The sequence below is a fragment of the Corvus moneduloides genome, chromosome 6, assembly GCF_009650955.1.
Source record: "Corvus moneduloides isolate bCorMon1 chromosome 6, bCorMon1.pri, whole genome shotgun sequence".
In the NCBI taxonomy this organism is placed as follows: domain Eukaryota; kingdom Metazoa; phylum Chordata; class Aves; order Passeriformes; family Corvidae; genus Corvus; species Corvus moneduloides.
Window position 1 is genome coordinate 41364563 of NC_045481.1, and position 15009 is coordinate 41379571.

General features: G+C 39.2%; 1 protein-coding gene across 2 annotated transcripts in view; it reads right to left on the minus strand.

Annotated features, from left to right (window-relative positions):
• Nucleotides 1-188: 188 nt before the first annotated feature.
• Nucleotides 189-15009, minus strand: part of HSD17B12 (hydroxysteroid 17-beta dehydrogenase 12) — a 120976-nt gene continuing 106155 nt past the window's right edge. For both annotated transcript variants that reach the window (XM_032111037.1, XM_032111036.1), the window contains 4 exons: nt 12692-12773; nt 8666-8731; nt 2036-2185; nt 189-1887 (listed from right to left, as the gene is read on the minus strand). In XM_032111037.1, the coding sequence (XP_031966928.1) occupies nt 1783-1887; nt 2036-2185; nt 8666-8731; nt 12692-12773 (403 nt within the window). In that variant the 3' untranslated portion in view covers nt 189-1782. The remainder of the gene's footprint in view (nt 1888-2035; nt 2186-8665; nt 8732-12691; nt 12774-15009) is intronic.

The following is a 15009-nucleotide window of genomic DNA, read 5'->3' on the forward strand; positions in this document are numbered from 1 at the left end:
GAGATGCTGTGCCTAAAGCACCCCAGATAAGGGGTAGATAATGGCCAAGAGAACAGATTAATAAAAGCATTGGTTTTGGCATGTAAAAGTACAGTAATTTTCACTGTTATTACTCACAGTAAAGGACAATCAGACACTTGAATGTACAGGCAAACTTTTTTACAAGAAAAACCTAACACATTAAAGACTCAAGAGTAATTTCCATTTTATTTGTTTTACAAAGTCAAAAACATACAGATTTTTTCGTCCAATGCTTTCACATCAGATCCAGAGCAAACCAAATCACGTGCTCTTGGAGAACTAATACCACCGACTTCACCATCCCTGTTCCAAAAAAATTAAGAAAACGATGGGATAGGATCTGCATCTCAGATTTGATCAGCACCATTGCATCGGTATTCAGGATTTTTCAATGTACAGATATGTTAGCCTCAAATCATGTCTCAGTGCAACACATCTACTTCAAAATCAGAGCTTGAAATAATTCTTTGAAGGACAGAAAAAACCCTCCCCTCTTCAACCATAGGAAATCACCACAGAAAACAGTGATAGCTGCTTGCAATTTCATTTGCCTTGCAAGTTTTATACATTTTATATTTATAAAAATGAATTTTGGAGACCAAAATCTTTAAATAGAGTAGGTAAATACAGACAACAGCAGTGCAGACTTCTCATGTACTCTGATCCCTGTGTCCAAGAGTTAGGTAACTTGAGCCTCACTGAAGCATTCCACTTTGGAACAGAACCATGAAACAAATCAGTTCATTTTAATGCAATTAAATTAAAACTGTTCTACTTTTTAAGACATTTCTTGGTTCTCATTTTTAAGGCCATCTAAATATTCAGGATTCACATTTCAAAGGACCTCACGAAAAAGACAGACTGATACATAACTTCAAAAAGAATTTAACCACCGTTGCTAACAAGGAGAGTAACTCATTTCAAGCTCTGCATTTAAAGTACCCATAATCTTTTACATAGCAACCAGCACGTAACATGTAACTTGTGACATTTATCTACATTGTGTTATCACCACCTATTACAAAGAGCAGGCACTGAACTCTTAAAAATGTTATTACAAATCATGAAGATTACATATTACCGAAAAGTTAGAATCCATATTCAAGACCCCAGATTTTAAATGCTTCCCGCAATGTTACTTTATGTATATATTTATAGATGAACTATTACACTTATTTTGGTTTTTGGCCCATTTCCCTCAAGTTCATAACCAAAAAAATCACACTGGACCATGTAAGCAGGGGAGCACACTTGAGCTGGCTGATAGTGCAGAATCCTTGCCAAGTATCCAAAACCTGAGTTTCAAGAGGTCAATACTCTGGAAATACTGCTAGGTTACCTTTTTAAATAAATATGCTCCCTTTCCTCTCCTGCCCACCTGTCTGGGAATATATGAGAACTACTCTTTTTCTGCCCTTCACCCATGAGCACAATAATAGATATGATGGACACTATATAACCAAGATGTTCCTCAACAATGTGATGTCTGATCAAGTCCATGAAAATTTCTTAAAGCACAGTGCAATTTTAGTTCAAAGCACTTCCCCCCTCAAAATATCTATAAACAAATAAAGCCTATTTTTCAATCAATATTACCAGTCAACAGTCTTGTTTCACCTGTATCCTCAAAACAAGACTATTCTGCTTGTTAGAAAGCACACCTACGATTAGAGATGTTTAAAACATTAGGTCTACTTGATGCTGCAGCATGGTATGGAACCTGCAGGAGTCCCAGGTTCCCAAGATCAAGTTGCTTCCTACTTACTTCTCCTTCATTTTTTTTAAATAACGAGCCCGCATTTGTTTGTTCACTTTCAGGATTATGTTCATGGCAGTAGATGTAGGTAGAAGAGAGGTGACCCATCCCTAAAAAAAACAAAAAACCAAACCCAATTAAAAAAAAAAAAAGGGGAGGGGGTGAGGTCTCAGCGTTTTATAACCTGTACTAATTACTACTTTTCCATAATAAACACAAAGGACTTTTCAGATCCTTACATTTTCCAAGGTGACTTACCATGAGTGCATGAGGTAGGTACCCGTTGGTCCGGGACTGCAGGCCCACCGTGCCCAATGCAGCTCTGACATACGTTTCAGGACTGGGCTTATCGAGGGTTGGCTTGCGGATTTTGGACATTTTTGTTGCCACATAATATGGTAAAACACTCTGCACACAGAAAAACTCATGTTAAGCAGGGAATGCCTTCAATATTAACTTACAGATCCATCATGGATCTAAAGTAATTGGACATCAGATAGTCTGTATACTGAATTCTAGTTTAAGGCAGCCTCATTTTCAGTTCTAAGATCACAACTGGATCACAATATAAGATCGAAAACTTTTAAATCAGATAACCCATGGGTCATATTTGGACATAGTTCAGTTGTCTGCTGACAGTCAACATCACTGGCTGGAGCCCTAGAAAAACCACTCATGCAAGGGTAGGGTTGAAAAGCAAAAGTGCAAAACTTCATTCCAGTTGTTTAATAGAAAATGCTGTACTGTTGCTTCTCTGTAGTAAACCCCCAACATTTGCCTGGTAAGGAGGCACAGAACCCAAGACAGGGATTTTGCAGTAAAAGCTCCTCAGTTTGGCACCTGTACAAAGGCAGGAGGAGGAAGGAGAAAAGAATGCCTGGAGACTCGAAACACTGAGCTTGTAACTCCACAGCAGGGCTCAGAGGACAGAGGAGATTGTCAATGTCAGAGTGGAAGGACAGAAAGAAGGATCAAGAAACAGAGCACAGTTAATGAGCTTTGGTAGCAATGTTTGGAAGCAAAACAGAAAAGTCATGCTGGGTCTCAGAACTGTCCATAATGGAAAGGCAAGAGAAAGCAGCACGGATATATGCTGGTGGAGGGACACTGATAGCAATGGTAGGGCAAGATAGACCTGGAGGATCCAAAACCACCTATCCCCATCTCATGCTGCTGGAGAAGGAAAGGGAAATGCACATATACTTGTACAGTAGGAAGCAATGCTCTTTCCTCATGGTCATGGTTTTGGCAATGCTTTCAACTTGTCCTCAATTTCTGCCTCTAAAAGAGTAATCAAAAAAGCCCTGCTCTATAGCCCTTAAACAGATATTAAACATACCATATCTCAACACGCCTAGAAAGGTGGGAACTTCATCACCACTTTGACAAGGACCTCCTAAGACACTGTCAGTGGCTCTAGCAGTGATTCAATAAATCCAGCCACTACTGCCCATCTAGCGAGTGCTGCCACTGCTGTACCTTTACAGCAAGTACCTGAGAAGTGTGTGTCCACTTCTGCTATACTAATGGATCTCCAAATGATACCGTCTCAAAAACCAGTATATTTGGGCAAGTTACAGTTTGTAAACCTGCTTCCCCATGTTAAGTCTCTTAAAGAACAACAACCACACACGCCTAACCTCAGAAACATTAGCTGTCTCTCTCAGCAGCACAGCAGGGAGAGGACCCCTTCAGTTCTCACTGAGTGTATCCATGCCACAGCTGTGCACATTTCAACAGAAATTTTACCACCACAAACAGGAAACATTGGTATGTCTGCTCATTCCTTCACCTGAGAACATCAAAACTGTGCCCTTCTGTCTGTAAATAGGACTTTCAATAACATACTGCATGAGTCCACTTTCAAATGGGAAGGAAAAACATGGAGACCTAAACTGTAGAAGTGAAAGTGACTACCATACCTTTAAAGTCACCAAAAGCTACAAATGCTTGGATGAGAAAACTACTCATTCTGCTACCATAGCAGCATAGATATCTCATTTCAGCTCCAGAACATGAACCTCATCTATTTTTCAGATTACATTTCTAAGATGAATCTCTACTTTGATGTTTAAAAAAAAAAATTACAATTTTAAGCTTCTTATTCACCACCAAATGATATCTGCAGCACCCCCACCAAGTATGGCATAATAGGTATGATTTATTCTCTGTCTCTGCTCAAAACAGACTTCAAAAGTGAACTGCATGACCCAGTTAAACCACTGGATAGCATGAAGGGGCAAACAATTGTGCATGAGGATACCTGAAAAAGCAAGCATATGGTAGTACTATTGGACTGATCCACAGATTTCAAGGCACATGGAAGCATGAGATTACACTCTAACATTTTTCTTTCGCCAGAAAACAAAAAGTCAGGTACTTACCTTTAGATACGTTAGATTTACCATCTTTGTATTAACTGGACCTTATTTTAATAGATATCAAGAGACCTGCTGAATCTATTTAGTTTTCTCCCCTTCTTCCATCCCACAAGGAACTCAGACATTCATGAACAGGCATAACGGATCAAAAAAAAATTCACCACCTTTAGGTGCAAAATGCATTTCAGCATTTTGCATTCAGACAGATATAACCCACACTACCTGGGCAAATAACTCCCCTTATTCAGGGAAAGCTTAGCCTGCACTACAGTTTCAAAACATGCCTTAAAAGTAGCTTATGTCAGTGTGATGTGACTTGCTCACTTGAAACATTTGCTACTGCTTATAGCTCTGATTCTTATTAAAATTGGCTCACACTCAAAATTGGGTTCTTGAATATTATTTGGATGTAAGCAGTCAGATCTCAAGTCCTGAACAGTCAATAGTCATAAGTCCTCCAAAGTCAGAATAGCTTGTTTACACAATTTTATCACCTTTTTACCTTACTTTTAAAAAAGTAAAAAGACCTGAACTCTCAGATGTTGCCAAGTAAGTTTCCTTCCCTTTTCTATGTGGGAAAAAGGAGAGTGGGGAACATAAAGGGGAAATGGAAGAGTTACATCAACTAAAGCTGACCTGTATAGAAAGCTAAACAGCAGAGCTAAAACGCTTTGGAGGAAGGAAGGCAACGCCATTAAACATCAGTTTGGTGACAGCACACTTTTGTGAATACCTGGAGATAGAGCTGGGCCTGTTCAGTGTTGTGAAAAGGAAGCTGGTGGTGACACCTTACCTGCCTAAAATTATTACAATGGTAGTTATAAGAGCCAAACTCTTCTTGGTAGTGCCTGATCAAATGACAACAGGGAGAACTGTCTGTTTTGGCTGTAGACTGTCAGACTGGACATAAGGGAGAAAGCTTTTTTACTACAAGAGCAGTATAACATTCAAGCAGGCTGTCCAGAGAGCTCACAGCACCCCTGCCCTTGAAGGTTTCCAAGATTTTGAAAAGCCACAATTAGCCCAGGACCTAGTGCCAGCAGCAATCCCACTGTGAATTGCTAGGCAATCCAGCTGCTGGGAGAGCAGGAGGTTAGGGTAGAAAACTTTCTGGCAATCTTTTTAAATGAAGATTTTCATGAATTTGTGGTCTGATATTTTATGTAGTGAATACAATAAAAGAAAACAGATAATGCAAGTTTCTACCACTATATTTTTGCTATGCATAGTTATGAAGTATAGAGGGATAATGCCAATAACTAAGTAAAGTATAAAAAGGGAGTAAAAGAAAGGGTCAAAGAACCAAGCAATGTTCTTAGACATTAAAAGACCAGAAGTTTCAGAAAAGCCTGCAGAAACCTTTCAAGGAGAGATCTTTCCAAAAGTCTTGAGAAAAGTCATTGTCATCTTCCTCATTTCTTTTCTTTTGCCTCTCTTCCCCATGCAAACACACACAGAGTTTTAACCCATGCTATTACTGTGCTGCTTCTGTAAAATTAAGCAGATCTGTCAGCAAGAAGAGTGTATTTTTAATCCAAAGATGGCTACACTTCAACGAAAGCACTATGAAAACTAAGGTTCCACAGAAGGCAATCCACTTGAGCAAGGCACATACTTGAGGCTGATATTAAGAAACTAGTAAAATCCCACCAGCATTATGTTTCTGTTTTTCACACAGTGGTGCTCTGCAGGTATTGGCAAAGCAAAAGTTAACTGGTTTCAATGATGATGATCTAGCTGGAAGGGCAAGTCTGGAATTAAAAGTGTTATGCTTCTGAAGGTCACAAAGATGAACTTCAAAAAAAATCTAAGAGGGATGCAGTCTTCCTAAGGGATTGAAGGAGATAGGTCAGCTAGTCTCCACAGGAAGGTACTTGTAATATTCATTAGTGGCTTATAGTGACTTAGGCTGAAACAAGAGGACAAGGACACGGACTGCAATAAAATTAGCATAACAAATTGAAGCTGTGACAGCTATTGATAATCAGACCCACATAACTCAATGGCAATTCACTATCTACATTTAAGGGATAAAAAGCAGTGCTGTCAGGAATTCAGCATCCTAAGCCAACATCAGAGTCGCAAAAGGACAGTTTACCACAACCTCTGAAGCTTTGTACAGGAAAACATAACCGTAGATACAGAAAGTTAGATTTAATTCTTCATTTGTTTATAATCCTAAAAATGTAAGGCACCAAAAACCATTTTCTTAGCTTTTCTATACCCAAAAGCTAGAAAATCTTGCCTATACTATGAACATTCATACTGTGCTTAATGCCTTTAGCCAAGCACGAGTTACCGGGTTGCCTTTTCAGTCTCAATAGGTACTCCACAGTCATAAACGAACAGTTCTTGCTCCTCCTTCATTCTCCTCTCAAACTGCTACAAGTACTATTTAGACAAAATCTGGGGAGGAGGAGACAACTGCACACAGAAACAACACATCCCAAAGACATAACACTTCTTTCTCCTGCAAGCATCTGTCCCTAAGCACCCTCACACTGAAGTAACTATGAACAGCTTTGCCAAAGAAAACACCAGAAAACAGAGATTAGATGATGTACCACAACACAGGCCCAAAAAAATTCACACCATCTTTATTGTCAGTGAAGCTGTGTGTTGAAGGGGCCTGTGTCTCAGTTTGTACACAGACTTCAGCAGGAAAGAAGTCCTCCCAGAAAACTTGATGATACTGATGTAGGAAAGGGAAATACTCTGCCAATTCCTTGAGTCTCATTTTCAGACTGAGATCACAGAGAGGGCCACATTGCATGTAGAGGAAAATGACTGGAAGAACAGCTGTCTGATAGTCAAGCTAAATCTGCAAGTAATACAATTTGAAAGACACTGGGGAGGTAGAAGTAATGAAGAAGGGTAGAAGTGAAGAGAAAGCTGTAAGGAACTTGCCACGTGGTAAACACTGACCCACTGCAGAACAGTTTGGGGCTGAAGCCCTGTGAGAAGAGAAAGTAACAAGGAGACATGAAACACTGAAAAGTTACTCCAGCTAAATCCACTTCAAGAACTGAGAGCACACAAACCGACCCTGTATGCTGAACCTGTATGCATTCAGAGTGCTGCCTTTTTATGCATCCTTCATTGCTGCACATTAGTTTAGCTGAAAGGTACATCCCATAGTGCTAGGGCACAGAATCAAGCACCCAGGGGAGAAGTTAAACTTTCAGGGCTGTACTCCAAGTTATAACGTTACCAGTGCAAATCTAAAGTCAAGCAGTTAGGATGCTTTCAGGGTCCGCCTTCGCTAGCCTCCTGCCCACTGCCAACAGATCCCAAAATAAACAGCACCCCTTTAGATATTTAGCATAAGGTTTAAATCTAGGAGGTTCCCGTTAAAGGGTTGGTGACTGCATGGGAATAGCTCACCCAACAACTATCTTTTTTCTTAATGCAATACCTTCTCAGGAAATGTGACAGGACATTTTTAGGTGAGAAGTTCTTGTTTTGCTAAATATGTTTAAAAGGAAAAAAATCTAGCACATCAAAAAGGTAACATAGCCTTAATCTGGTAACAACCTTCCTATAGTATTAGCCAGTAATAAGAGTTATGCTCTTGTGTATGATGATTTCACAAGTAAGGCAGGCAACTTTGTGCCTTACCTTTCATAAAGCCTTTGAAGTTCACATGGCTTTGAGAACCACCATACAGAATAGAGGAACGAGAGGCATGGACATAGCTAACCCTGTCTGTAAGGTCCCTAACTGAACTTCAAAAAGACATACCATTGTCTTCACAGTACAGGTAAGATCTCATACCACCTTTATTAAACTGACTCTTGCTCTGGAGAGGTTTAATCAGCAATGGAAAGTTCACTGTTTGTGACCAAAGCTGGAAATTCCAGCTTTGGAAGCAAACACTAAGAGTATGTGAGAAGTGATATTAAAGCAAAATCCTATAAAGCTGTGAGAAACTGGCTTGGTTTGCTTTTGTGCCACACCAAAAATAATTAAAACCATGGAAGGTAAACAAATGGGGAGGGGATAAGGAGGGGTATGAAGCAAGACTCATTAGCAATACAGAAAAATAAATCAGTCAGTTACCCACAAAGGATCTTTGAGGCTTTTGTTCGTTCTTCAACTATGCTCAGATTAGCAGTTGATTCACTGACACTGCAGGGATTCTACTATTCCAGTTGTTCGAGCTGTTACCCATGGAATGCCTGTACAAATGCATTCCACAAGTGTTTTCCAGTAGATGAAGCTCCATAAAAATGTATTCTACATTCTACAGCACTGTGCACAGTTTTATGGAATACTTTATCCATAAAGGTTCAATTAGCACCATCAGCTAAAACCAAACCATGTCTTTTGTTGCTTCAAGACCCATGGTTTCAGAGTAATTTAAGAAAGCTGCTAATGGGATCAAAGGAAATCCTTATCCTTAATCTGTGTCACACACTCATGAATAAGAGAACATGCCGATTCCTTTTTGTTGCCAAGACACCAATGTTGCTGTGGTAACCACACTTACATGAAACAAACTACTCACCTGCACAATGATGCCCTTGCTCTTGTATTCTGCATGGAGGCATTGGGAGAAGAAATCCACAAAAGCCTGGAGAGAAAAGAAGGGAAACATGCAGCATGCTACACGTTACAATGGGAACTCTAGTTTGACAGTTTTGTGTAAGAGTATTTGAATTACTATTTGGAGTTCCTGTTTTCAAAGTGAAAACCCTAGGTTTTCAATAAAACTTTGCATACAAGAGCAATGCCATTCAAACAAACTCTATGCTTAGGAAGTATTTTTACAGAAGCAAGACTCAATCTAAACAAATAAACCCCTTTTCAATTTAGAAGAAAAAGGAACCAGATTTGTTACATAAAGCCTAGTTAAAAGAGGAAAAGAAGACTTTATGTTCACATTGTTCACTACTTATGTCATCTCCTTAGGTTTTTTTTTTAAGAGTGATTTAATTGGGTTCCTCTTGTGCATGATTTTTAGAACAAAGTGTTTAAACACTTAGTCCTCTGCCTTTACACTTTTAAAAAATGCCACCCTATGGTGACACTTCTTCCTAATCCTCAAGTCCACCTCCACAGATTTTCTTCCAAACTTCTGGAAGTTTTAGAAATCGCAAGCCAAAAAGTTCAAAGAAATAAATTAAAGGGCTTAAAAGGTGGATGTTAGCACCTGCCTTCAGGATGCCCTCAAGGCTGCGTCCTTAACCCTGCCAGGAAATATTGTCCTGAGAATCCAAGGCTACCTCAGCAGTTCAAACCAGCACAGCTTCCCACTTCCAAATTCTTCTAAACCACATTTCCACTCTACCCTCCTACAGTCCAGTGAGACAAAACATGGGTTCTGCTATGGTTTCTTGTTTTAGTGAAGTGATACAACCAAGTAGGATGAATAGAGTACCTTCAACTGAATGAACTAAACTCTCCTATCCATGCTTGAAGCTAAAATAAACACTAAGTAAATTAGTTCAAGTATTTAAGAAGCAGTTGCTTCAGACCAGTTTCAAAACAAGCAGCAAAGCTCTAGTACTGCACCTCCTCTACAGTCTTCCTTTGGTCACCATGTCACCAGTGGTTTAACCTAAGTCCTAACTGAAACCAGCACTTAAAGTTGGCAGTGCCCAGTGTTTTTCCTATCAAGGCCATCCCACTGAACTCAGCCTATACGAGAAGCAACAGAAACACTCCCACGCTACTGGACTATTTCAGCAGACACTCTTCTGAGCATACTCTGAAGATCTGAAATAAAACTAGATTTTGCTATGTAGCAGGTAGGTCCTTTTACTCTTCTTTAAGTTGCAGGTATAAGCTAGCAGGATGCTCCTCAAACCATAAAAAGCTTATCTGCTGTTCAGCTGTTCTTTCCTTCTCCCTCTCCCTGAGTGTAAATTTGTAACAAAATTCAGTACTCAACATGAACAAGACTGAAAGTCTGGTCTAGCAGTAACTATTCAAGTGAGCTGACCACCCTCTTGAAACAATAAGGTACCTGCACGGACAAGCCAAATAGTTTCGTGCAGTTTCTGAACACAGCTGCCAGGTGCATGTGTAATAACTGCACAGAGTATACTGATAATCTATTTAAAAGAACTATATTATGTTAATAAAAGTGCTTTGATCATTCAAATTTCTAACTATTCCTCCATGACAAAAGTCCTGATGTTAGCTACCACTCCAAACATGGAGACACAGTATAAAAGACTGCCTTCTCTACTGGTTGCAAAGAGCTTGCAATAAAGAAAATGTTCATTTTATATGAGAAGAAAAAGCAACTTCCAGTATACAAACAACCTTTGGAGCTTTTCTTCTTGAAAAATTTAATTCAAGATAAGTTAGGTTTTCTACCTACATGATCTTAAGCCCTCCAACAACCTTGAATCTGAAATCTTACGAATGCTCTCTGAGTAAACATTCCTTGAATATGCACATAAGCATTGCATGTTAGAAAATTTCTTCTCCTTGGATATCCAAATATCTAATAACAAACTCAAACACTAAAGGGATGGGGGTGAGGTGAGAATTGATATAATCATGTTTTACTTCTCATTAGCATTACACAGGTAGATAGGTAAACCTGTCAAGATTTAGCACTATGATTTCTTTTAAAGAGTCTCATTTCACTGTAAGCTAGGGAATTCTCTACAGGAAGGTTAAAGAGTTGGACTGCATTTGTTCCTGATAATTAGTCAGTCATTGACTTACACCTGAAGGATATTATGCTTTAAACCTCCTTTATATAGATGAGGGAGGGAAAAAAACCCATAGAAACTGCAGATACAGTCTTTCTATAGCTACATTAGGGGAGTCACTTTCATGCTTACTAATCTTGCTGTCGTAGAAGACGGGCAGTGCTGAGAATAGGCAGATTACTCAACACGTAATTTAGTTTTTTAAGGGGAGGGGAAGAAATATTTCACATTCCCATTGAAAAAAAAAGACTAAACAAAGCAGTGTAAGGTGTATTATCACTAAAATCAGAAGCTCAATTAATTCCATAAAGCTGAAGGCACTGCCACAACAAAAGTGACCATTTGTATTAAAACAAAGAACTGTCCTCTCAGGAAACAGCTATTTCAAGGGGAAATTTTATCAGCTAAAGCTACTTCAGGCTTCTAAACTTAAATATCCCCTCCTTTAATATGAATAAAATAGTGTGCCTCTACTCCTTTCTGGGAATATGAAGATGTTACTGAGAATCTTGGGCGGTGCAAGTGGCTGCAGCCACCCTGACCCCTGAGGACACAACCAAGACCAACATATGGTGGTCAGGCACTGAAATTTAACCACTCACTCCGCAGGTAGGGTGAGAACCCATAATCCCCCAGTTCTGTGATGTACATATTCTCATATTATTGGTTCACGCTTTCCCCTCCCTGTTTTATGTATGAAGGTATAAAAATTCATTTCACCTAATTAACTATGCATCAATTCTAGAAAGTTCTGTTATCCTCAACACCCCATTGGTTCCTTCCCATAGTCCCTCCTATGTGTTAATCCCATTGGTTCCCTCAGCTTCAACCCTGCCTCCTTTTCCCCATCCTATTAGCTGTATCCCTTATCCCCACCTTTCCTACCCCACTATAAAATCCGTGGACACACTCAGATTTTCGGCTTTTCGTTCCTGGTCTCTCCATAATAAACCTTCTCCATGGAATCCATAGGAGGAGTCCCCTCTCTCCTCCTTTACCTCTGCCCGTGTGCTCTTCTATCCAGCTTTGAGACAGCTCCCACGGGCGAGGAGCTCACCCTCTGTGTGTAGCTGCCTTGACTCAGTGGGGTGCAGCCAGAGCTCCGGGCTTCTCCTAGCTAGCGCACTGGGGACACCCATCACCCACAAGAATCTAGAGGAAACGTGGGTCTGTTCGGACACTACTGAAGGTTTCTTCATCCTGTCAAGGTTCTGCTTAGACTCTGAGATGCTTGAAGTATTTAAGGTAATTACCAGGTATGCCAGAAAAAGCTGTAGTGCCATACTGCTTTGATACCAGTGTCAATGTCTCTTGCATTCTGTTTTACCACATATGCTTCAGTTCCATGCTGTGTACCCATATTCTTTACAGTGTTCACTGGAGATACTTTCGGGGGTTCTAAAATGTTGCCCTAAAGTACCTCTGGGAAGAAAAACATTAGACCAGCTGCAAAAAGATGTAACTGTCCCGGTGGACACAAAGAGAAACAAGAGTAGGTGAACTTAAGATGAAATGTAGATCATAGAAGTTAGGGGAAAGAAGTTTCAAAGCCAAAATAAGAAAACGTGTTAAACTTAGTCAATGTCCTTTCTCGACCTCACACTAAGCTTGTTTGGTACACTACCATCCTTTTCCATGTAAAAACAGAATGCATGAGGAAATACATAAAATAGTCATTTCCATGCCAGTAAACCCTCGCACTCAAGTTTTCTCTCAACCTTCCAGCTTCCACTATTGGAAAAGCTCAAGACAGAAACTCTACTTTTAGTTCATGAAAGCACCACTAGATGGACACCAAAACATTTATTCCTGTAAATGTTGCTTCATGTTTGACACTTGATTTCAGTGTGGAAAGGAACACTTACCTTGGTTGCGGAGTAAAGAGTCAGCAGTGGAGATGGATACATCCCTGTAGCTGATGAGATATTCAGGATTACCCCTTTTGATCTGAAAGGAAGCAAACATATATTATCATAAAATAAACATCTTTCATGTTTCCAAAAATTACAGCAAGCCTAAACAAAACCCTTTAGAATGCAACTGAGATTAAGATCTGTTTAAAAGCCCCAACCAAATCCTGAATTGAAATTCACTTTACATACATTGTAAGTATCCAAGCAGCTGGTATAAATCAGGAACAACTCCAAGGTCAATACAGCAAGAGAATCAAAGCTGTATTTATATACACATATACATACACACACACACACTGAGCTAAACTATGCAAAACCATTGAGTCCAGCTGGCACAAATTCAAAAGGAGCTCCTAAGTCTTGGGATAAGATGGCAGAAATGGCAACACAGGCTTGTTGTATGATTTCTACTTTGATAATACACCTTCTAAATGTTAGTTCATGATGGATTTTCAAGATAGGAAGCATCTGAATCTACTGCTCAAATATAGAAGTGTTTTAATAAATATGGAAGATATTCAGTGGATGAACCCAGAAAATGAGAGTTGTTTTACATCTGTATTACAGTAACACTGAAGGTATTCATCAATAGTATTTTGGTAAAGATACCAGAAATTAGCAACCTCCTGCTCTGTCAAGCTGTTCTAAAGCACGTGCAGGTAGGACAGGAAGGCTCCTGACCTCCCAATACAGACTGCTTTGGGCCATGTCTATTTCTGAGATGAGTTTTACCTACAAAACTAGACATATTTAGTGCTAGGTAGAAAAAATAATTCATTTTAAAAGCTTCATGCAAATTAGGGCAATTACTTTTTAGAAAGTCTGCAAGACAGTCCAACATAGTGAAAGATACATCTTTGCTTCTTCTGACCCTGTTGGAAATTCCAACCAGTTTACCTGAACATAGTATAAGTATGCCATGCTCAGTGCAGTGAGAACACTCATGCAGGTAGACATCACACAGCTCAACTCCTGCAGATTCACTTGAGTTTCCATCATATTTGTTCAGCCACGTATACCCTACACCACTGCTGCCACAATGATTTAAGTGACCATCTTAAAAACAAGCAGTAATTTAAGTAAGTCCCCATTAAAAATTAGAACAGTATAAATGCTTTGGAAAGCATGACAACAGATTCAAACCAGCATGGCTTGAATACAAGTGATACAATACATAGCCATGATATAACTGTGAATTACATCTGTGACTAAGTTGTCACAAAGAATGAGATGGCAAATGTGACAGAAAAGAATCATTTCAGTTATTCAGGATTTCAAGCACCTTTGCCAAAGTTCATTGTATTTTTCAGGAGTTCCTTGAAAGGCTTGGTTGGTGAAATAGAGTAGTAATATGAATCAAAACACGTAGCATGGAAAGCATAAGACCACAAATTAATCATGAATTTTCAGGACAGCAAAAGGTTAACAGTTGAAGCTACAAGTTTTTTGTATCAAGACAGGTGGTGATTGTGATATTTATTCATGAGCTCAAATGGAGATTAGTAGTGAAATGAGTATTTATGCAGTTTTTAAGATAGTACCAGATTGGAGAATACTATAAGGTACTTTTTTTAAAGCTCAGGTTGCTTTGAGAACATACTGCAGAATGGCAGATGAAAAATCAATATTAACAGTGCATCAATAACCAACAATGCATACCAAAGAAAAAATTATTAATTAATCACAACCTTGCAGGACTCTAAATCAACTGTCCCCTCCACGAAAAACCTGAACAAGAAGTTCTCATTTGTGCAGCAGTCATCAAAACCAGACAAACAATAGGATGCTGGGAATGGCAGGGAAAGATCCTTCACCACCACCAAAATCTTGTATTACAGTCTACAAACCATCGTTATACCTCCAAATACAGACCAGAAATATTAAGAACCTGATGATTTAAGAAAGGGGAAGAGAAGAAAAAGATGTCTACCCTGATACAACAATTTAGTTATTTAAGAGACTATTAAGAGCAGCCATGATAAGAGTATACAAACTAAGGAATTAAAAAGATCAAGATCATGATTTATCCTCTCAGAATACAAAAGAAAGGTGACATTTATTTAAATGAAAGACTGAAATTTAGATCAGATAAAAGAAAGTGCTCTTCCCATATTCAGACTAGGGAGTACTTGCCACAAAACTTAACTGAGGACAAAAGCTTAACAGGATTCAAAGAAGGATAAGCACTGATATGGATAAACAGGAGCCTCACGCTTTTAAAACAAACTGAAGCTGCAGAAAAGAGGCTGACATTCAGGCTGCAAGCACAG